The sequence below is a fragment of the Dendrobates tinctorius genome, unplaced genomic scaffold, assembly GCF_039654945.1.
Source record: "Dendrobates tinctorius isolate UK_male_01 unplaced genomic scaffold, ASM3965494v1 ptg000083l, whole genome shotgun sequence".
Lineage (NCBI taxonomy): Eukaryota > Metazoa > Chordata > Amphibia > Anura > Dendrobatidae > Dendrobates > Dendrobates tinctorius.
Window position 1 is genome coordinate 38148758 of NW_027361751.1, and position 23897 is coordinate 38172654.

The 23897-nt window shown below is 44.2% G+C and overlaps 1 protein-coding gene across 4 annotated transcripts in view; it reads left to right on the forward strand.

Moving 5' to 3' along the window:
• Positions 1 to 23897, forward strand: part of GHR (growth hormone receptor) — a 489978-nt gene that overhangs the window by 455867 nt on the left and 10214 nt on the right. For all 4 annotated transcript variants that reach the window (XM_073584315.1, XM_073584318.1, XM_073584314.1 and 1 more), the window contains 7 exons: positions 9638 to 9761; positions 9863 to 10020; positions 13648 to 13823; positions 16199 to 16358; positions 18644 to 18721; positions 20100 to 20223; positions 22362 to 22519. In XM_073584315.1, the coding sequence (XP_073440416.1) occupies positions 9638 to 9761; positions 9863 to 10020; positions 13648 to 13823; positions 16199 to 16358; positions 18644 to 18721; positions 20100 to 20223; positions 22362 to 22519 (978 nt within the window). The remainder of the gene's footprint in view (positions 1 to 9637; positions 9762 to 9862; positions 10021 to 13647; positions 13824 to 16198; positions 16359 to 18643; positions 18722 to 20099; positions 20224 to 22361; positions 22520 to 23897) is intronic.

The following is a 23897-nucleotide window of genomic DNA, read 5'->3' on the forward strand; positions in this document are numbered from 1 at the left end:
TGCTACAGTAAAAAAAAAAAAAAACGCTGAAAAAAGCGCTGCGGTCCTGGGTTCAAATCCTTTCAAGGAGAACATCTGCAAGGAGTTTGCATGTTCTCCCAGTGTTTCCGTGGGTTTCCTCCGGTTTCCTCCCACACCAAAGAAATACTGATGGGGAATGTAAATTGTGAGCCCAATGGGGACAGTGGTGATAATGTCTGTAAAGCGCTGCGGAATACGATAGCGCTATATAACACGACCATCTGTCTGCGCCCTTAAAGGGGATGTCCAGGTTTGCGATGAAAGTCTGCAGTCAGTCATTGCATGGATTCACTGGTGCCAGTGTTAAAGGGAATCTGTCACCCTTTTTTTGGACTATGAGCTGCCGGCACCGACATCAGGGGCTTATCTACAGCATGCTGTAGATAAGCCTCCGATGAAAGCTGAAAGATTAGAAAAAAGAGTTAGATTATATTCACCGGAGGGGGCGGTCCGGTCCGATGGGTGTCGCGGTCTGGTCCGGCGCCTCCAATCTTCTAGCGATGACGTCCTCTTCTTCCCTTTCGGTCGTGGCTGCGGCGCAGGCGCACTGCTCTGCCCTGTTGAGGGCAGAGCAGAATATTGCAGTGCGCAGGCGCCAGACCTCTCCCGACACCTGTGCACTGCTTTGGGGCTGCATGGTCTGACCGTTTACAAGGACTTATGTGGGTGAGACTTTCCTTTCCGGACTGGGTATAGATTTATTATGTTTCTGGTGTTGATGAGGTTATATTTATAGTGATGATGTGTTTCTATGTACCCTCGTTACACCCTTTGTGGTATATTTAACTCCTAGTACTGTGACAGTGCTGTAATATTAATATATTTATATAACATCATTGTATTAATAATTCCTTATGGTCTCTGAATTCCCGGTCTTTTATATATGTAATTGTGTCGGATCTCTTTTTGTTTGTGTCCTTCACTGTGATCATTTTGTCCACAATATCTTATCTTTTTTAGTTATCCCCTTTTCAATAAGTAGTATTGTCCCCTTCCTGGTATATATGTCCCCATCCTGGGCCCATTCCTGGTATCTATCTCAACAATACTGGGCCCCTTCCTTGCATATATGTCCCCCCCATCCTGGTGTATATACTGTATGTCCCTAATCTTGGGTTCCTTCCTAGTATATATAACCGCAATCCTGGTATACATGTCCCAATGGTGGACTCCCATGCACCACTCCATATTCTGTGCAAACAAATGTGTACAACCTCTGTTCACTTATTGCTTGACAAAGAGCCTTTATGGCTGAAGCATTGCAAGATATTTGCTCTGTGTTTGTTCTAACTTAGTAAAGCGATTAATCCGAGGAGAAGTCTCTTGCCTTGGATCTTGGACTCACTGCATATATATGACGGATACCCGATGTACCTGTATGGACTGGGCTCAGGAGCTATCACCTCACCACAAATAGCTGCCGTTTAACTCCTTAGATATCAGTCAATTTCAGATGGTTTCATTAAGGCTGTGTGCCCACGATGCGATTTTTAAGCGTTTTTGCCGCGAAAACGTTTAAAAATCGTGTACAGAACGCCCCCCATGCATTCCTATGGCATTCTGCACATACTGTGCTAATGCTGCGCTTTTTTTCCACGGCGGAATCGCATTGCGGAAAAAATCGCAGCATGCTCATTCTTTTGTGCGGAATCGCAAAGAATTGCCGCGATTCCGCACCCATAGGAATGCATGAGAATCGCTTACTTCCCGCATGTGGCTATGTCCACCATGCGGGAAGTTAGCGTCTCATGTGCAGTTGGTACCCACGGTGTGGAGGAGAGGAGACTGTCCTCCAGGCCCTGGGTACCTTACCCCTGTGTTGAACGCTGGCTGCCCGTTGTCTGCAGCATAGTGAGATGGTGAAGGAGGCAGCTGGCTCTGAGGTGTCGAGCCACTGCGAAAAGTTAATCCGGTGATGCACTCTGCTGCCTGGTGCTGCAGCAGAGCAAGATAAGTCTTTTTGTGTTTCCCCTGTTTGTAATTTTCCCTGGTGTGTATTAGTACAGCGGTGGGGCCAGTGCCTGCACCACCCAGCTCCCTAGCAAGGGATAGGTGTAGGGTGTGCTAGGGTGACAGGTATCCTGAACGGCGCCCGGTGCGGAATCGGCCTAGGGATCGTTAGGAGTGGAGGGACACTGACTCAGGGTAGTGCAGGAGGTCTCCACGTCCCCGTTCCTTATCGCAGGGCCCACCGTTGTAACTGTTGCCCCTTTCCCCGTGTCTTGTCATTTTAGTTACCGACCTGTGGGTCGTATCACACAGGACAGCTACACGTGCCGTGTCTTGTTGTCTTTAGTACCGGCCTGAAGGCCGTGTCACACAGGACTGGTCCACATGACATTATCACCAAGCTATACACTTTTTTTTTTTCTGCTGAGCCATGGACCCAATGCAGACCTTTGCCCAAATGCTGCAAATCTTTAAATCTTTACGGATGAGATTAGGGGGCTGCGCGGTGAGTTGGTGCAGCAACTGCAGCTGTTGGTGGGCGTTGGAGGTTTGGTTCAGGCACAGGCTCAGCCAGAACCCAAGATATCCCTCCCTGACAGGTTTTCTGGCGGGAGAGATCAATACTTCGTATTTCAGCAAGCCTGTAAACTATACTTCAGGCTGAGCCCTCGTTCATCAGGGAGTGAAGAGCAACGGGTGGGAATCATTATGTCCCTTCTTAAGGGGGATCCCCAATCCTGAGTCTTCTCCCTGCCGGACGATTCACCATCATTAGAGTCCATGGACGAGTTTTTTGCGGCCTTGGCGCTAGTGTATGGGGATCCTGATGGCGTTTCCCTGGCGGAATCCCAACTCCGTAGGTGTAAACAGGGAGCCCGGGTTGCTGAGGAGTACTGCTCAGAGTTTAGGAGGTGGGCCACTGACACTCAGTGGAATGACCCTGCACTTAGGAGTCAATTTGTGCAGGGTCTGTCTCCAAAGTTGCATGATACTCTGGTGCAGTACGCCACCCCCAGGTCGCTGGAGGCCGCCATGTCCCTTGCCATCCGGGTGGATAGACGCCTTAGGGAGAGACATACACAAAATGTGCCCCCTGTAGTCCTCGCTAGGGAGGAGGACCCACCAGTGCGGATGGAGGAACCCAAGCAGCCCGGTGTTGTTGGTACGAAAAAGGGGGTGTCTGCGGCGCGTCGTGGTGGGGGGTATGTGGGAAGCCGAGCCATTTCATGAGAGCCTGCCCAGTGCGTGCCAAGTCTCCAGACAAACCTATGCAAGTAGGAGGAGCTTGTTTGTGTACGGAGCTGCCTACGGTTCGGGGAGTGGTGTCGGCATGTTTTTACTGTGGGCAGACTGGTCATGTCCGGAAGGCTTGCCCAACCCGCGCCAAATTATCTGTGCCATCTGAGAAGCCGCATTTCCCTGGTCGTTTGGAGGGAGACGACCAGGGAGTGTATATTTCCTCCATTTTACCCTCCCAAGGTACTATGTCAGCAGAGGTGAAGGCTGGCGGCGTACCGGAGGTGATAGATTGGCGGGCGAGGGAAGTAGTCAGCTGGGAGCAGTCGTGTGAGGGCTGCTGCCTAGGGGCTACTGACTCTGCCGTCTCTCTACAATCGTCCCCTTCCTCTCCAGTGAGAGCAGCGGAGGTGCTGCAGGAGAGTAGGGGCAAGTCTCAACCCTCGCCAATAGCCAACCCTGGGAGGCGCAGACCTCGTGGTGGAAGGGGTTGGAGGGTGGTGTACCCCGTGGTGAATTGCGGGGGTGTGAGTGTGGTGACACAGGGGGACGCCTCTGTTGTGAATCCCAGAAAGATTTCACCGAATTGTGACAAACGAATGTGTGGCAATAAACGTTCAGGTCCGGACCTGTGTGGGAACGAGCATGTTATGTTATGGGTGGCCACCAAAAAACATCCAGTGGAAGTGTGTTGCGGAGTCTTACCAGCTTGAGTTACGCCCAAACATGCACAAACACAAATCGTTCCCCAGGTCGGCGCTTCAGAGATGTGTGGTGCTTCCAGAGCATATATTGCCAATACCAGCAGTGCTCGTTTGTCATTAACCTGACGTGCAGGTAGTATGAAAATGAACAAATGAAAGTCAGACATTGCTTTTCAACCATGCCTCCACAGGATTTTTTGAAAAATAAAACCAACAATTTTCACCACGTGTGTATACTGTATATGTGACAGAGGTTTTATATTTTGGTCTTCTTTCACTCCATAAATTTTCCAAGCAGGTGATAGGGCCTCTCAAAACTAAATATTTTTCTTCCCAGAGATTCTAGCCACGATGCTATGTAGAAGTGTTTGTGTTGATCTCTTTTTACCAATGGAAATCTGTTAAATCAAATTGAATTCAAATTTGTAAATGACTCACTAAAAAAATAAGTCTGTTCTCCAACTTTATGATTTGCTTGACTACCCTCTCATTTCATGGATTATATGTGTGTGTGCTTCAAGAGAAGCTGTGACTTGATTTTGCTATCTGAAACCACTGCCGTAGTGTTATATTGCTGTGTTGCTGTCACACACAGTGTAGGACAGACTAAGAGCAACAAAAAGGGATAAGAGAAGAGGAACAAAACACTATGGAAGGGGGAAGTGGAGACCCCTAGACTGATCTATATATCTGTCCTACCGTCCCTATATAGGTTCCACACCTATCGCTGAACAGGATACCTAGTCCTTGGGTGACCCTGCAATAAGCCCGGGAAGGACAGGATGACGCTAGTCAAACCCACTAACACTAAAGACAGTAAGGATAAATGAAACCAGGGGGACACTTAGCTTGAGTAGTCTCAGAGAGAAGTGCCGACACACTCCAAACTTCAAGAGGACGCTAGCAGACTGCTACAGCTCCAAGCTTCAACAGAGAAATGCAAATAGGAAATAACACCCGTACCTCCCTGCAGGAAGTAGAGAGTTATAAACACCCAGGTCCAGGTGACACCATTAAGGCCGCGGAAGGTGACCACTAGTCTGCAAGGGCAACCACTGAGACCTTCTGCAACCAGATGCAGTGCGACTGTCTGAAGCCTCTGACACACCCGTGACAGTTGCTTTGAAATATTTTTCTCAAAATGTCCCAGTATAATTATTGCATATAAAGATAAAAGAAACCACAAAAGCGCGCCCATAGGGCCTTACCAGGGCAGATATAATGAATATAAATTAAATTGTGCAGGGTACTCACACTCAGTAGTTGTGTGGAGCCACAACTACTGTATGCGCTTAGTCACATGCAATGAAGCTGCAGCAGGATGGTGTAGACAGACAGCGTCTGCTTCCATTACTCAAAGGGAGATCCCAAGAGGGAAAAAAACACCAGATTCCCGCGCTGCTATATTTCAACCATCAAATAGAGGAAATCCAGTAGATTGTAGAAATTGGTTCCAATATCAGTACTTTATTTATGGTACATACAGAGACAACGCGTTTTGATGTCCATTCAGTGATCTCTTCTTCAGGTCGAAAGTACATTCGACCTGTCACTGAATGGACCTCGAAACGCGTTGTCTCTGTATGTACCATAAATAAAGTACTGATATTGGAACCAATTTCTACAATCTACTGGATTTCCTCTATTTGATGGTTGAAATATGGCAGCGCGGGAAACTGGTGTTTATTTCCCTCTTGGGATCTCCTCTTTGAGTAATTTTTGCATATAGGCATGCTGTAGAAAATGTTGGTACATGCTATATTTGTGAATTTCCTCTGTATATTCATCCATACCGGTAAACATTCATGGGATCCCATGACCCTCCGGATTAATTGATGTTCCACCGGCCAGATTATATCTTTTCATTCCGGCACATGCTTCTCTTCACTTCTCTGGAGGTGGTTTCCTTTTTTTTATTCACTTATTGTATTTTCTATAAGTAAATATGAAAAAACTGATGCACTGTGATTTACCAAGTGCAGGTCCTAAGTGGACCAGAATTGATCCCCTTGTAATCCTAGACATAATGGCAAATTCATAATACCTGGCCCGGCCACTGAGTCTCCTCACCTGGGCTAGCTGCCCCACGGGCATATACGAAGCAGTTCGGGTCAGGAGGGCCCACCTGTTGGGTCCATGTTTCATCGATATGTGAGTTCAGCTCACCTGTCAGTTTTTGTCATTGTTTATCAGGAATTTTGCTTATTTTTCAGCTTTGGTCACAAAATTAAATCCATATAAAAATCTATTTATAAATTGATTTGCCCAAAGAGTCAAATAATTCTGTGTACTTACCTATATAGGAAAAGCATTTATCATTGAATAAGTGTTAGCAAAACAGCTCTCAGCCTGGAGCATTTTCTTGCAATCGGCAGGAAAGTTACATGGGGATAACTGGATTTTAATAATGAAACACTAGGCTGTCACTTCGGAGGGGAAATTAAAGTGGAACTTTCACTGCTTCCATACAAACTGGAAGAAGATATGTTTGGTATAGAAACAAGTGCACAAGTGCACACAAAAGCTGGAAACTGAAATGGCCATTGTTTGGACGCTGCCCGGCGCTCAACGTGAAGAACTGACGTAAAGTGGAGCTGACACCGGGACAAGTGTCCAGTTTTTGCTCGTTTATTCTTGCTACTATTTTTTCTTTTAACTCCATCATCCGGTTATAGAGATTTGAACATTTTTTAATGCTAATTTTTATGGGGTTTTTTTACCAGACTTTCTTGAGGACATGTTTTTTTCTTAGAAAAATGTCCTCCTTAAAAAGCTCAAAAAACAACCTCCACCACCATAGACTGTAAAAGCAGTAGGTAGGGCCGCACAACAGTCTCATAAATTGCTCTATATTACTAACACACAGTGCCCATATAACAGACCCATACACAAAGTAATAACCGTGCTATACAAAGTCTAAATAATACCTCCGTACTATTAATATTAAAGGGCTGTTCCCGACATTGAAAGTTATTCCCAACATTAATAGGTGATGACTTTCAGATCGGTGGCGGCCACCCGCCGAGACCCTGACCAATCTTGAGAATGGGGCTCGGAAATGTCCCATTAGAGTGGAGCAGTAACCACATTATTTTTGTAATGGAAAAGAAGGCCAGAGATAGTCATATGTAAAAGTTTGGGCACCCCTATTAATGTTAACCTTTTTTCTTTATAACAATTTTGTTTTTTGCAACAGGTATTTCAGTTTCATATATCTAATAACTGATGGACTCAGTTATATTTCTGGATTCAAATGAGGTTTATTGTACTAACAGAAAATGTGCAATCTGCATTTAAACAAAATTTGACCGGTGCAAAAGTATGGGCACCCTTATCATTTTCTTGATTTGAACACTCCTAACTACTTTTTACTGACTTCCTGAAGCACTAAATTGGTTTTGTAACCTCATTGAGCTTTGAACTTCATAGCCAGGTGTATCAAATCATGAGAAAAGGTATTTAAAGTGGCCACTTGCAAGTAGTTCTCCTATTTGATTCTCCTATGAAGACTGGCATCATGGGCTCCTCAAAACAACTCTCAAATGATCTGAAAACAAAGATTATTCAACATAGCTTTTCAGGGGGAAGGATACAAAAAGTTGTCTCAGAGATTTAACCTGTCAGTTTCCACTGTGAGGAATATAGTAAGGAAATGGAAGAACACAGGTACAGTTCTTGTTAAGCCCAGAAGTGGCAGGCCAAGAAAAATATCAGAAAGGCAGAGAAGAAGAATGGTGAGAACAGTCAAGGACAATCCACAGACCACCTCCAAAGACCTGCAGCATCATCTTGCTGCAGATGGTGTCACTGTGCATCGGTCAACAATACTACGCACATTGCACAAGGAGAAGCTGTATGGGAGAGTGATGCGAAAGAAGCCGTTTCTGCAAGCACGCCACAAACAGAGTCACCTGAGGTATGCAAAAGCACATTTGGACAAGCCAGTTACATTTTGGAAGAAGGTCCTGTGAACTGATGAAACAAAGATTGAGTTGTTTGGTCATACAAAAAGGCGTTATGCATGCGCTGTATTGTTGACCGATGCACAGTGACACCATCTGCAGCAAGATGATGCTGCAGGTCTTTGGAGGTGGTCTGTGGATTGTCCTTGACTGTTCTCACCATTTTTCTTCTCTGCCTTTCTGATATTTTTCTTGGCCTGCCACTTCTGGGCTTAACAAGAACTGTACCTGTGTTCTTCCATTTCCTTATTATGTTCCTCACAGTGGAAACTGACAGGTTAAATCTCTGAGACAACTTTTTGTATCCTTCCCCTGAAAAGCTATGTTGAATAATCTTTGTTTTCAGATCATTTGAGGGTTGTTTTGAGGAGCCCATGATGCCACTCTTCATAGGAGAATCAAATAGGAGAACTACTTGCAAGTGACCACTTTAAATACCTTTTCTCATGATTTGATACACCTGGCTATGAAGTTCAAAGCTCAATGAGGTTACAAAACCAATTTAGTGCTTCAGGAAGTCAGTAAAAAGTAGTTAGGAGTGTTCAAATCAAGAAAATGATAAGGGTGCCCATACTTTTGCACCGGTCAAATTTTGTTTAAATGCAGATTGCACATTTTCTGATAGTACAATAAACCTCATTTGAATCCAGAAATATAACTGAGTCCATCAGTTATTAGATATATGAAACTGAAATACCTGTTGCAAAAACCAAAATTGTTATAAAGAAAAAAGGTTAACATTAATAGGGGTGCCCAAACTTTTACATATGACTGTAGCTGAGTGCAGCACTCAAATTTTTCTGGCAGAGAAAAAAATGGAGTGGTGTCATGCATGAGTGGCCACCCCTCCATTATACCAGGGCAGAGCCCAGTTCTTGGGATTCGTAGAGGTTCTTGCAGTCAGACACCCACTGATCAGAAAGTTATCACCATTTCCGTGGATAGGTGATGGCTTCCAATGTTGGGGAGTATCCTTACAGGATCTAGGCCATCTGAGGCGCTGTCTTCAGCACAGGTAGCAGATTATTTGCAGGTGATGATGTATATTGCAAACACCAAGGCCGTTTTCGGTTGAGAAATTTCACCAAGCATACAATTAAAATCCAGCTTTAAAGAGAATCCATCAGCAGATGTTTTCCATGTAATCCGAGAGCAGCATGATATAAGGGGTAAGAGTAAGGCACTGATTTCAGTGGTGTCACTTACTGGGCTGTATTTTGCTCTTTCAATAGAATCAGTGGTTTATTAGTAGGAAATTATCGCTACAGGATCAGGTGTCTCGTGCTTCCTAGTCCTCCTGCTCCGCATAACCCCGCCCCCACCACTGATTAGCAGCTTTCTGTCAATATAAAGTGTACACAAAAGCTATGAATCAGTGGTGTGAGCGGGGTTACACAGGACTCAGCATTCTTGAGCACTGCTGCATCTACAGAAACCGTGATTCTATCTTAACTGCTGCACCCAGTAAACTAAGTGAAACATCGCTGGAATCAGGTGTTTTGTCTCTACAATTATTCTGATGTCCGATTGCTTTAGTTTTCAAAGTTTTCAATTCATATTACTCCACACTATTTTTTTTTTTTATCTCTGATGCCTTTATGTGCTGAGCGAATAGAATATATTTTAGTAACCAGCATAAAGTGTTGTAGATAGAGGCAGAAAAAAGCTGCATGAGCCCCTTGTGGCTGTTAAGTTGCTTATCTGGTTCTTGTAATTTCTCCGCCTATTTGCTTTATTTTTAGTACGTTTGTTTTTTAATTTTAGTTCCATCAGAATGGCCAAAGGCGATAAGATGCCGCTCGTCGCAGATGGAAACGTTCACCTGCTACTGGAATCACGGAGACTTCAGCAATGGCACCGACCATATGAAGCTGCAGTATAGGACAAGGTATTGGGATTTACACCTCTTGTGTTCTATGTATTATTTCTCATTATATTGTCGCCCGCTGTGTAATAGACCTAGGTTTGATAATATTTCCTCTCCCTAAGTGATATGAATTGGAGGGACTGTCCCGACAGCACATCTGGAGGAGAAGACAGCTGCTTTTTCAGTAAGGAACACGCGTCTGTACAGTCGGAATACTTCATACGCCTTCATAGTGAAAATGCAACGTCTCAGCTATACAACTTCACCATCAATGGGATTGGTAAGTGCTAACTACTTATAATGCTTGTTGTAAGGGGAAATTGCTCACTTCAGATAGGCGGGGGTCCAAAGGATGAAATTCCCACTGTTTACAGGAACTTAGGACCTGTGTCACCAAATTTAATGGCATGGCAGACACTTATGTGCTCTGCTACTCCATGTATTATCCAGATAGCTGAGGGTTAAACTGTTGGGACTGACCACTCTGATCCTGAGTATGGGCCTCCCGCCAGAATGAAGTCGAGCTCGACCATGAGCACCACTGCTCGATTCTCTATCTTTGAGACTGTCAGAGAAGCTGAGCACATCACATTGCTATCTCTGCCAGTCCCACAAAGATTGAGTAGAGCAGATGTTGTGCACTCCACCTCGGCGAAGCTGAGCCCATCACATTGCCATCTCTGCCAGTCCCACAAAAATTGAGTAGAGCAGATGTTGTGCACTCCACCTCGGCGAAGCTGAGCACATCACATTGCTATCTCTGCCAGTCCCGCAAAAATTGAGTAGAGCAGATGTTGTGCACTCCACCTCGGCGAAGCTGAGCACATCACATTGCTATCTCTGCCAGTCCCACAAAAACTGAGTAGAGCAGATGTTGTGCACTCCACCTCGGCTCCTCTTAGACGAGGCTCTTCAGTACTCTGTTCTCGGGATGAGAAGGACCCCAAAACAATCAGGAAGTTATCCCCTATCTTACAGAAAAGGGATAGATTCTAAACTTGGCACAAAACGCCTAAAGGAGTAGAACCTTAGCGCTGGAGTTTTTGCTTCAAAACTGACCAAGGACAATAATCGCATGAAGGTTTTATGTTCTCTCTGTGTGCATGATTTTCTTCCGAGTACTCCACTTTCCTAGCATGCACCGAAAACATACAGGATGCAAAATATAGATTGTGTCTCCCAATAGGGAGTTGGGCTTTTGTGAGTGATAGTCTCTGTACACACCTACGACTAAATTAGTGAATGAATAAATGAATACCGACCATTTTTACCCAAAGGATCTATATATATAATTGCCTTAAATTGTCCGTCATCCACTTCCGTCTGGATGTCCCCGAATCCCACAATCCAAAGCACCGCACCGGAAGTATGCCGACCGCCATTTTGGAACACCCCAATGATGCCGCTGGGATCCAGGACGCAGCTGCGATCCCGACAGCCACTCCGATCCAGGACGCTGCTGCGATCCCGAAGCCTCTGGGATCCCAGCTGCCGCTCGGATCCAGGCCACCGCTGCGATCCCAACCGCTGCTGGGATCCCAGCTGTCGCTTGGATCCAGGCCACCGCTGCGATCCCAACCGCCGCTGGGATCCAGGCCACCGCTGCGATCCCGAACGCCGCTGGGAACCCGTCCACTGCTTGGATCCCAGCTGCTCAGATCCCAGCTGCCGCTCGGATCCAGGCCGCCGCTGTGATCACAAGGCTGTGAAAGGGGTGTAATGAGGGGATATAGCAAGAGGGGTATAATGAGAGGGTGTAATCAGGGGGTGTAATGAGGGGGGGAGTAATGAGAGGGATGCCGCCGCCGGACCCCCGCCAAGACCCACTGCCTGACTACACGCGCCGGATCCCACCGCTGCCTACCCACCTACCTCCGTGCAGTCACAGACGGCAGGAAAGACTGCGGCTTGAGGCCTGTGCTGGAGATTGGGTGCCGCCACCCTCTGGTGGCGCCGCACACCATCTCCAGTACAGGCCGCAAAACACCGTCTTTGCTGCTGGCTGTGAGAGGGGTATAATGAGAGGGTGTAATGAGGGTGGCGTAATGAGAGGGATGCCGCCCCCGGACCCCCGCCAGGACCCACCGCCTGACTACACGCGCCGGATCCTGCTGCTGCCTGCCCACCCACCTCCATGCAGTCACAGCCGGCAGGAAAGACTGCGGCTTGAGGCCTGTGCTGGAGATTGGGTGCGGCCACCCTCTGGTGGCGCCACACACCATCTCCAGAACAGGCCGCAAAACACCGTCTCTCCTGCCGGTTGTGACTGCACAGAAGTGGGTGGGCCGCCACCCCCAACACCACAAAGCTGCCCCCCATCGTGATGTTACTGCCCTCCCGATGCGATAGCATCGGGCACACATCTAATATGTAATAAATGTCTAATTTGTTGGGATTCCAACAATGCGCAAGATCAAGATCAGCCACGAGCTCTAACTGTTGCTAATTTTGATTTTGCAAACTTTGCTATGTCAGAAAAGGTTATGGGTTGGAAAATTTCTGCCAAATTAGCCTTTGATGGGAATCTGTCACCAAGCTTTTGAAACCTTATCTGTGAGCAGTATAATGTAAAGAAAGAGACCCTGATTCCAGCAATATATCACTTAGTTTACTGGGTGCAGCCGTACTTTTTAAATGTTGCAGAGCTCAGAAAGCTGCCCCCACTCACACCACAGCATTGTGTACATTGTATATTGACAGTAAACTGCTAATCAGTAATGTGACATGGTTGAACCAGGATGCATGAGGGCAGTTAGTCCGACAGTGATAATCTGCAGATAATGCTCATTATATGGAAACAACAGCACACAGCCTAATAAATGACACATCATTGAAATCAGTGTCTCAGCCCCTACCGCCTGCTGCCCTCAGTATACATAACAAAACCTGCTGACAGATTTCCTTTAACCTAAGAGGTTGGTACATATAGTAAATATACAGTTTTTACCATCCAAGTTTATCCCTTAAATCACCAAATTCTCAATCCTGCATCCCCTCCAATGATTTACCTTTACATATTTTACCAAAGATATTCTAAATACTTTACTTTCCATTCATTGTGTGTTATAAGATTTAGAATCAATGACCGGTTTACTATTTTATTTTATATAGCTTCTGAAAAGCTTTGAAAGTCATTTCAAGCAACTTATAAGCAATTCCTTAAACAAGTTTTCCACTTTGCAATTATCCTCTTTTGGCCTTGGAGCTAAGGCGATCATAGTGATCACCTACTTTCTGGGAGAAGTATTTAATTTCTCTACAGCGCCACCACTGGGGAAATGAAGTATTACACAAGAAGTGTTTTTTTTATAGCAGTTCTTCCTCACTGGCTGATAGAAATAGGTCCAGAATGGAGGAACCAGAAATTTGACAATGAGCTATTTAACCGGTTAACCCTTTAAAAACTACATTAATAACTACTTTGAATAGTGGTAGTTAACACATCTGCATATATTCATTCTGATTCACCAAAGGTCTACAAGACAACACTGCACATGGCAGAAAAAGAAGCAGTAGATGTGTGACTATCCAAATTATAAATGGGACTATAATTAGAGGAGGGGGGTATGTATCGGGGTGGCAGAGAACTACTGAGGATATGCGGCACGCGTTATGCAAGGATTAGGATTCCAGTAAACCACAAGTGTCTTTGATCCTAAAGCTCGGTGAGTGTTATAAAAACAAGTCACTTCTGTTCTTTTTCAGTTTGGTCTGGAAATTTTCCAAAACTGAAGAACAGTGTGTTCTTACAATGTGTTGAATAAGTAAAATACAGCGTTAGTACCCCATGCCGCCATGCTACAAAGGCGCAAGCTGGCTACGAGAGTCCATTATTACACTCCTCTTAAGTGTCTTCTGTGCTCCTTTACAGTTCTGATTTTACGTACTCTGGTTTTGTATTTTTTAGTGGAACCAGATCCCCCGGTGTCTCTGAGCTGGTCTCTTCAGAACATCGGTGGGAGCGGAAATAATTCACTGCTGGACATCCACGTAACATGGGAGCCGCCACCTTCATCCGCTCTGATGTTATTCCTGGAATATGAGGTGCAAATGAAAGCGGCAACGGAACAGCAGTGGAACTCGGTAAGGGATGAAATGTCATCGTACCCGAGAAAAGTTTCCTGTTTTATTTATTCAGAAGGGAATAGTCCCAAAAATACAGATATAACAGCTTCCAACATGCTTTAGCATAGATGGGAGTCTGACCTCTAGATCTGAACCGTTAGGAAAAATTAAGGGGTGCAACGCCTTCATTCTCAGAATCATTAAGGTTCCCAAAGGTCAGACCCTTACTTTATGAGATAGAAAAATTCATTTCAGTAGTTAGTTACGGTAATTGAAAGGATGTTCACTATAGAACATGTCTTTTGATAAAAGGATCTGGTAATGATCACAAGCTATCAGTAGTAATTTGTCCAAATTCAGTGCAGCACCACTCCAGAGTTTTTTTTTATTTCAGCACTGAAGTGGTGCTGCTTATATAAGTTACCTGACCGAGTATTATACTCGCCAGCCTCCGTCTTCAGCTCTTCCCAGTGTCGATCTGCCATTTTGTGACCACAACTTCTGACTGACTGGAAGTCAGAGGTAACATTAAGAAGCTCTCAGTGTAAATCTATGAGAGGCTTGTTCTGACGGTCATAGACTTACACTGAGTAGTGACTTCCAGATCACCCAGCAAACACTGGAGCCATCCGGCAGGTCACAACCAGCAGAAGACGACTGGAGTGGCACCGATTAAAGAACAGGGTGAAAGCTGGTAGGTACAACACTGAAGGCAGGGAATGTAGATTAGTGACGAAATGGAGTGGTGCTTTCATTATTTCACAAAAATAAGAGAGCAAATACCAATATCAGGGATTTCTTTTTGTGCCACTTGGGTTTCCATGTCAGTCTCTGCACTTCGCAGCTTCCCTTACAGATTTTTCACCCAGTGCAACAGATACGGTCAATCAGGGGCTGTAGTGGTCACATGGGATGGACTTCTGGCACTGGAGGCCAGGATGCACTAAGGGGACGTAACGGCATGGGCTGTAGTGGTCACATGGGATGGACCACTGTTACTGGAGGCCAGGATGCACTAAGGGTACGGCATAGCATGGGCTCTGGTGGTCACATGGGATGGACCGCTGGCACAGGAGACTAGGATGCATTAAAGGGATGTAGCGGCTGGGGCTATAGTGGTCACATGGGATGGATCGCTGGCACTGGAGGCTAGGATGCACTAAGGGGACATAGGGGTTGGGGCTGTAGTGGTCACATGGGATGGACCGTTGGCACAAGAGGCCAGGATGCACTAAGGGGATGTACGGGCTGGGGCTGTAGTGATCACATGGGATGGACCGTTGGCACAAGAGGCCAGGATGCACTAAGGGGATGTCAGGGCTGGGGCTGTAGTAATCACATGGGACAGGTGTTGGCACTGGGGGCCAGGATGCACTAAGGGGACGTAGGGGTTGGGGCTGTAGTGATCACATGGGACAGATGTTGGCACTCGGGGCCAGGATGCACTAAGGGGACGTAGGGGTTGGGGCTGTAGTGATCACATGGGACAGGTGTTGGCACTGGAGGCCAGGATGCACTAAGCGAACATAACGACTTGGGCTCTAGTAGTCACGAGACAGACCGCTGACACAGGAGACCAGGATGCAGTAAGGGGACGTGGGAGCTGGGACTGTAGTAGTCACTTGGGACGGACCGCTGGTAGAGGAGGCTAGGATGCACTGTATCCTTTAAATGCTCAGCTAGTCTGCAGAAAAATATGCAGCAAGATCCGCATCAAATATGCAATGTGTGAACTTACCCTTAGGGCTCATACTTACGCATGTGTGAGTCTCACGCATGAAACCTGGCACTGCCGCCGGCACTCGGGCCGGAGCGTGCGGCTACATGTCTTTTTATGCAGCCGCACACTCCGGTCCCAGTGTCGGCGGCAGTGCCAGGTTTCCATGCGAGAGACTCGCGCGAGAATCGTGCAAGTCTCTTACAAGTGAGTATGAGCCCTTTATACTGTATGTACTAGGACTTTGTTTCAATGTTTGTTCTCCAGGTTTATTTCCTGGATAAACAATTATGAAGGATCAGAGATGATATTAGTAAGAAGTTTCCTGTTAAAAATTTGTTGTTGAGCTTGTTGGTCGTGGTACGGAATTAGAGCCGTAGTGTTGCAAATGGTTTTATTTGTGATGCGTAGACTTTATATTCTATTGACCTTCCTCGCTCGTTCCCAATTTGCATTGAAAATTCTGTTGTCTGTTCACTTGCAAAAAGTCAAATGAAACATGAAAAATACTTGTTCTGAACAACTAGGTCACACAGTGACCGGAGTGGACACTTAAGTCTGTGACCACGCACCACCACAGGGCAGACATCACCATGCTGCCTATATGCTTCAACGCAAAATGATGAGAAAGTGGCGATGACTGCTATTTTTCTATAAATGCAATTGTTTCTTGCAGTACGATGTAGTGACCACCACCTATTTAAAAGTGTATGGTCTGAAGGCTGAAAAAGAGTATTTGCTACGAGTCCGGTGCAGACTGCATGGGAATGAGAAGTTTGGGGAATTCAGCGAGGAACTTGTGATCCCAGTGTTTGTGTCAGCTCTGGAATCAAAAGGTGAGTGATAAGTGTGAATCTTATTAAAGTGCATGTAGCTAGAAAATAATATATTTTAATATTATGAGCCATGGCTTTGGGAAACAGCCATTTTTGGGACACAAAACTAACAATACAGTGACAAATATGGCGCCCACAGGAGTTGTCGTTGTGGTATCCCGTGCACCTGAATTTTCTGTTCCTTGTGGGATCTGTCGTAGTGAAGGGGTGCACTAGCTTTCTTGACGTACGTGCTAAATATAATGAAAATGGGACTGAGAGACAAGACCAATAAAGCTGTTAAACTAGTAGTAGGCCGTGGTAACACTCCTTAATTACGCTGGATTTCATGCGCCCATGGTAAGTGGTGTCAGAGTTGCTTGGCAGCCATTGATCTTTTCCTGATGAGCCCATTGAGCTGTCATCTATCTAATACCTATCATCATCTTGACACATGGTTGATTATCTTCCTTTCCTGTGTGTCTACCGGAGAAAATAGCTGCTTTTTCCATGAAAATCACACTGCTGTTAGGGTGGAATATGAAATCTGCCCTGATAGTGAAAAAATCACTGATGCGTTTTAAGGCTCCCTTAAAATGTGCATTGCTGATCTGTACTGAAAAGAGTCCAGGTTTGTTGCAACTTTTTCTATAATTTTTTTTTATGTATCAATGTCTCGTTTTTTCAAGATTTATGTTTGTTGTCGAAAACTAACATTTGTTTAGTTAAGGACCATTCTTACATACACTATTTTTCAGCATTTTAAAAGGTTTGTAAGAAAAAGCACAACTTTCAAATGTTCTTATAAGCATTTTTATTGATTTATTTTTTTTAATAAGATTTAAAACTTCTTTCTTTTGGGCTATTTCGGACAGAAAATAAAATGCCATTTTCATGGCATGCTGCTTAAAAAAAAATTAAAAGTATAGTCAATTATCCACCAAACATTTGATGTGTGTATAGGCTTCAAAATAATTTGCTGTAGACCTTAAAGAAGATGTTTCACCAGTTTGGGCATTGTAAACTGGACACATCATGTAAAAGTGGCTGCAGAGCTGAGTGAAACAGTTTTTATTTTTTTTTATTTCTTCTCTTCATTGTGGAGATATTAGCTCCTAAAGTTTAGGTTATAATTTATGATAAGTCTAAGGGGGCTGAACTAGAGATTTGTTTCTGAGGGGGTGTACTTCTTCCCTTGCATGAGGTTGGCCAATCATAAGCAGGAGGCATCATGTAGTGGAAAAAAGAACACTTACCTAGGAGTTTAGAAGAACTTTCTTTGTGAGATGTGATGACCGCCCTGATCACTGCAGCTACTGTATAGATCACAGCAGAGCTGAGTGTGATTACAAACACTGATTGCAGCTGCAGCTCTCCTCTCACAGTGCTGTCAACTGTTTTACTCCCTTCCCCCACACTGACTGCTGTGAGATGAAAGTTAAAGGTGTTTGTAATCACAGTCGGTTCTGTTGTGTTCTGCTACCCACCCACGCTGACTGTGCTGAGATGAAATCTGGAGGGACTGTAATCACACTCGGCTCTTCTGTTTTCCAGATGCAGAAATCAAGGATGAAGGCAGTGTTTATCGTAACAGGGCTCACAAAGGAGAAAGTTTGTTCCTCTCACCTTTTGTGTGCTCTTTTTTACCCCTGCATTATGTCTCGTGTTTATGATTGGTTAACATCTTGCAGGGGAAAAAGCCGCCCCCCCAGAGACAAATTTCTGGCAACACACCCTTGGACTTATCAGAAATGATGAGATACATTTTACAAGCTAATATCTACGCAACAAACAGGAGAAATGAAAGAATAAAAACTACATTTTATTCAGCTCTGCAGCCACTATTCCGTTGTGTGGCCAGTTTAACATGTTCAAACTGGTGAAAGGTCCCCTTTAATTGAAAAATTGCTGAAAAAATAGTATACAAGATTGGAAAGTTTTTGACGGAGTTCAGATTATGATATAGTTCACAGCAGAAGGAGACAGCTAATCTTGTAGAAGGTAGTGACCGCCTGAGTATTAGGTCAGGGCTATATGAATTAAGGGCAGAGCTATAATGCGATAAGAGGCGGACAAGTTAGATATGCCTTAGCATAAAAGGAAAACAGTGGGACAAAAATTTCAGAGTGGCACAGGACACTGTAGAAGAATATGTTGATTTTGATGGAGGCAGTGACCTGTCCGCTGTGAATATGGCTTAACAGCAGTGAGCTACCTTCAAAGAGGAAATAAGGATTGAAATATGAAAAGATATTTAGATCAAAGAAGCTCTATAGCGTTAACAAGAAGATTTCCTTTTTTTGTAGTGCACACCACCTCCGTCCCCAGAATCTCATCTGCTGTCAACACCAGAGTGCCTGTACAGAAGGACATGAAAAAAACATGTAATATTTCTTCTATAGCTGTAAAAATACTCAATACTTGCAGTTTTGTTGGACTAGTGTGGTAATAGCTACATGAAAAAAATGTTCCATTGATGTTTGATAAAAGTATGTGTACAGTACATACTGGTTGCTGCTAATTTATTTTGTTTACCTATATCCGCACATACCAGTGTTTGTAACAAAAAAAAATTGGGACATTTGGATCCAGAAGTGCCGAGGAATGCCTCCAGAATGGCCACATGCCCATTTTTTGGCATATTTTTGCCAAGCTTGTCCTTATTGCAGTCTGTTACACTGCATGGTCCTGGCAACATTTTGGATGTTAGCACATACGAGATATCGATGGTGGTTGTCCCCGTTGATAGCTACACTTTAGGCTGCTTTTTTTTAGAGGAGTATTCCCAAAATATACAGAATAGGGGATAACGTGCTGATCCTGAGAATTGATTTCTGGAGTGACAAGAATGGGGTTCTGTAGAGACCGGTATTAAATGGAGAAGAGGTGTGCATGGGCGGTCTCTGCTGTAGTTATTGTCTATGGAACTGACAAAGAAAGCCAAGTAAAGTGCTCGGCTAAATCTGGCATTCTCATGGACAATGAATGGAGCGGAGGTCGAGCATGCGCGCATCTGCTGTATTCATTGTCTATGGAACTGATAAAGCCAAGTAAAGTGCTCGGCTATATCTTGGTGTCCCATGGACAATGAATGGAGTGAAGGTCGAGCATGCACACTTAAACTCCATTTAAGATTGGTACAGCCCCATTTTTAGGATCACTTGGAGTCCTAGCCCTTGAAGCTGCTATGATCAAGATATCCCCTATTCTTGCCTTTTTGGGAAAATCTCTTTAAGCAATCCGTGCACAGCCAACTGACATAAGATCAATACGGTCTAATAGATAATTAGTAAATCAACCAATATGGCTTGCTCCAAAGTCAGTTACAAATGGAGTTGTCTTCTGCTGGACAATGTGTCAAGCCCGAGTTTCCTAGAGAATGTTCTGAAACCATAGTGGGACAGTCTGACCATGGATGGCTAGATGATTCATATTAATCTGGCATACAATTGCCCGGCATTGGCCACTTTCACGTTTGGTGATTGTAGTAGCATCTCCGGGACAGAGGCACACACCATTTATTAGGATGCGCCAAATTCATTGAGGGGCGTGCACATGAATTCAGTGCCTTGTACTCTATCATATCAAGACTGGTGTAGCGCGAGCGGGCCCCATTATTGTTTGGTTTAACATCCTAGTCTGGAGATTGTGTTTGTTGAATAGCTGCATTCCACAAGGAGACCACATTACTATATTGAAAATAAATGAAATCATTATTTTAATTTATTAGTTTTTATATTGTTTTTCCGTTTTTTTTTATAGATCCTTCTGGATGGCCCACTATCACGCAGTGCCGCTCGCCACAGCAGGAGACATTCACATGCTATTGGACTTATGGAAAATTCTATAACTTATCTGGCTCACTGAGACTGCAGTACAAGAGATCGTACGCTGATTTTAACTATTTTTTTAGGATATTTATCCATTTTTAGATATTTAAAATTTAGCACACAAAGGACATGTTTGGGGTGATTTTACTTAAAGATGCACTCCTCCTCCTCCTCCTCCCATCAAAATTTGTATCCTTTTAATATATTGCAGTCAATATATTATACAGCACTGTGTACTTACAATTGCTCATTTAACATTTGTACCCAGATAATTCTTCTCTTTTCTCTGCTCTATGCAGAAACAGGAAGTCTCTTGTCCCTGCATTTATCATTCCCCTCTTCGACTCCTGACCCAGCTGCTCCCCCCTCCCCGTTGCCAGGAACTTTTGCAGAGATGACTCATTTAGTTAAAAGTGACCTCCTGTTTCTACATAGAGCTTAGAAGGATTCAGCTAGTCAGTTTTTAATCACGTGATGTCATAGACCTAATGGAAAAGAGAAGAATTATCTGGGTAGAAAGGCAAAATGAGCAATTGTAAGTACACAGTGCTGTATAATATGACTGCAATATATTAAGAGGGTAAACATTTTGATGGGAGGAGGAGCGCTTCTTAAATCCATTCGTTGTTGGCTAAAAATTATTATGCAACATGTTTTCATACAAAATTGTTAGCTGCTTGATTTCTACAGCCTTTGTGTATCACAATACCTAGCAGACTGCAAAATGAGTTAAGAGAGAATCCTTCAATCACCTCATTTAACTGCAGTTTTATCTGTCTTCTTTTGAACTCATCTATGCTGATATTTGGTTACAAACGTTTATTTAGCCATAAATCAACTAAGAGAGATAGGGGATACAAACTCCATCATTGGTTGACGGATTTAAAGGTTAACTCATCCTGCAGTCTACTATGTACTGTGATACATAAAGGCTGTAGAAGCCAAACAGTCCCAAAATTTTAAATGAAACACAAGCGCCAAAAAAAAATTTTTTCAATTAAAAAATGCATGCGATTAGGTTAAAAAAAATGCTCTCAAAGATGTCCATATCTTTACACCACTAAATTTGAAGATAAAGCAATTTCATTTTGTAATTATATCAATGAAACCAGTGAAGCTGTTATGGAGATCCACTGTGGTATAAAAGGCTCAGATTGAAATAAATCAGATTGTGCTTGCAGGGCGGCTCTGAATTTATCTTAAAAAAAAAAAAAAAAAAGTTTCTGTAATGATTCTGAAAAATAAAGGTACATTCCATTGATATAGTTACAAATTAGTAGTATTCTTATACCGGGAATCTGTCACCACATTTGAGGGATCTGACTTATTAATATGGGGATACAGGTTATAGACAGCTGAAACTAGCTATCCTTGTATACCTCATGGATGATGCCATTGAGCGCCGGAGATCACCGGGTGCGGACGTTACAGTGAATCTCCGGCACCTGCACAGAACAAAAGTGAAGCCAATGCCCATAGAAGAAACAGTGCAGAGGAGCGACCATAGTCGGATTGCGCAGGCGCGGGATCTCCGGCCATGCACCTAACATCACAAGGACACCGTGATGATGTGGGAGGAGAAAGATAGGCTAATGAAGAGGAATTGTAAGCGATAAAAGCTGATTTTTACAGAACAAGGCATCATCCATGAGACAGAGGTCGGACTATTTTCAGCAGTCTATAACCTGTATGCCCATATTAATAGGTGATACAGGTTATAGACTGCTGAAAACAGTCCTATTAGGTCTGATCGCTCAGATGTGCTGACAGATTCCCTTTAAATCCACATAGAAGGAGAAAAAACATACAAAGGTTAAAAGAACCTGGGAAGTAAGAAGTGAAAGGGAATCTGTTAGCAGTGGAAACCTCCTTTACCAATTTGGCTTTTCCAGTCTCCTTGTTAAAGGGGCGCGTCCACTGTCCATACTCAGCCTGCCCTAGATAACACTGATTGGGCCATTTCAGGCAGGTTTGTGAGTCATCCCTAACTGGTAACGCCCAGTTGTCAATGTACGCATACGGTTCCAGGAGAAATTACAAACTAGCGCTCCAAGAAAAGCTCCAGGTTTTTTATTTCATGGGGCATTTACTAAAACAGACAAGTGAGGAGAACTGACAGGCTCCCAGGTCACTTATGGTATCACTAGTAAAATGATAGTTTATGACTCTTGTATCTTCTTTTTCTCGTGTTCAGTGGCATAAATTGGACCGAATGTCCTGACAACGTGTCTGCCGGAGAAAATAGCTGCTTCTTCAGTAAAGAGCACACGTCTGTATGGGTGGGATACGTGGTCCGCCTTGTCAGTGAAGATATCACCTTCGATGAATATTCCTTCGCTGTCGATGATATCGGTGAGCATTAATGTATAAACAATTATTTCTTCTTTACTTTTTGTTTCCTTTCTCATTTATTTTCCCCATCTCTTGTCTGTTCTCAATAAATGCAAACATTTCTCTTTGTATCCAGAAGCCAAAATATGTCCGTGTCACACAGTCCAAAGCTTCAGCCAAGACATCTACTATATAAATTAAACTAAACAAGTAGCCTTAAGCTTCGTAGTTCTTGGGTGTTGACTGGGAAGTGTTTATGGAGTGACTGGAGGTCAGTCTTCTAGAGAGATGCTTTGTATACTGTACAAATACAGATGAAGATGGGAACTTTCTAACAGGTCACAGTAACTTCCATTGCAAGAAACCTAAAAAAAATAAAGGGAATCTGTCTGCAGGATTTCACACTCCAAACTATATGCACATGCAGCTCTTTCAAAGACAAGTTCAGCGATACCTTTACATGGTCAGTCCGTTCTTCCATTACTGAGAAATCAGTGTATGAATGGATATGCAAATGATGCTGAAGGACTATGGTAGATCTGAAGCCTCTGTCACTCCAGCACTATTTCTGCTGTGTAAAATATTGAAATTTGAGATTCCTCAGTGGTTGATACCTGTTAATGGCTAACTGAAAAGATGGTAACAAATAGCAAGTTTTCAAGACTACTCAGGTCTCTTCATCAGTAGTCTGGAATGCTTGCTACTTGTTACCATCTTTTCAGTTACCCTGTTAGAACAGAGATGGCGCCCCTGCATGAACCCACATTCCTTTTACCAGCAGAGACTCTGGCGTGTTCACTTAATTGTCCGCTCTCCCGCAGCATCTGTTTCCTCCCAGGAACTCCTTGCCTGTATTGCACAGACTTTTGAAAACTTCCCCAGCCAATAGCTGGGGTAAGCGTGATATCTCAGACACCCTCCCCTATTGGGAGGTTCCTAAGCAACTTTAGTTATCAGTGTGTGTCCTGCTACCTAGTTGTAAGGTCCCTGTACCTATGATCCCTGAACCTGATCCTGTCGGTCCTGTCTCAACTTGATCATTTCCGTCTTGCTGTAACCTGTTTCTGAGTTTGTCATGCCACTACCCAGTCCTGAGCTTGATGTCCCTTGTCCATCCTGTCTCAACTTGATCCTTTGCGTCCTGTTGTAACCTATTCCTAAGTACATCCAGACGCTACTCAGTCCTAAGCTTGATCCGCCTTGTCCGCACCTATACCGCTATCCTCATCTGTCCAGTCTGAACCTGCACCTGTGATCCCTTACCAATGTCCACCCAGTGTTCCTAAACCTATCCTGTCTGTTTCTGATCCAGAAGTTGTTTGGTCCACCAGCTGTACAGTCCTGATCCTGATCCTGTTCGGTCTAAACAGCCATACGTCCTCCTGTTAACCAGTTCCTG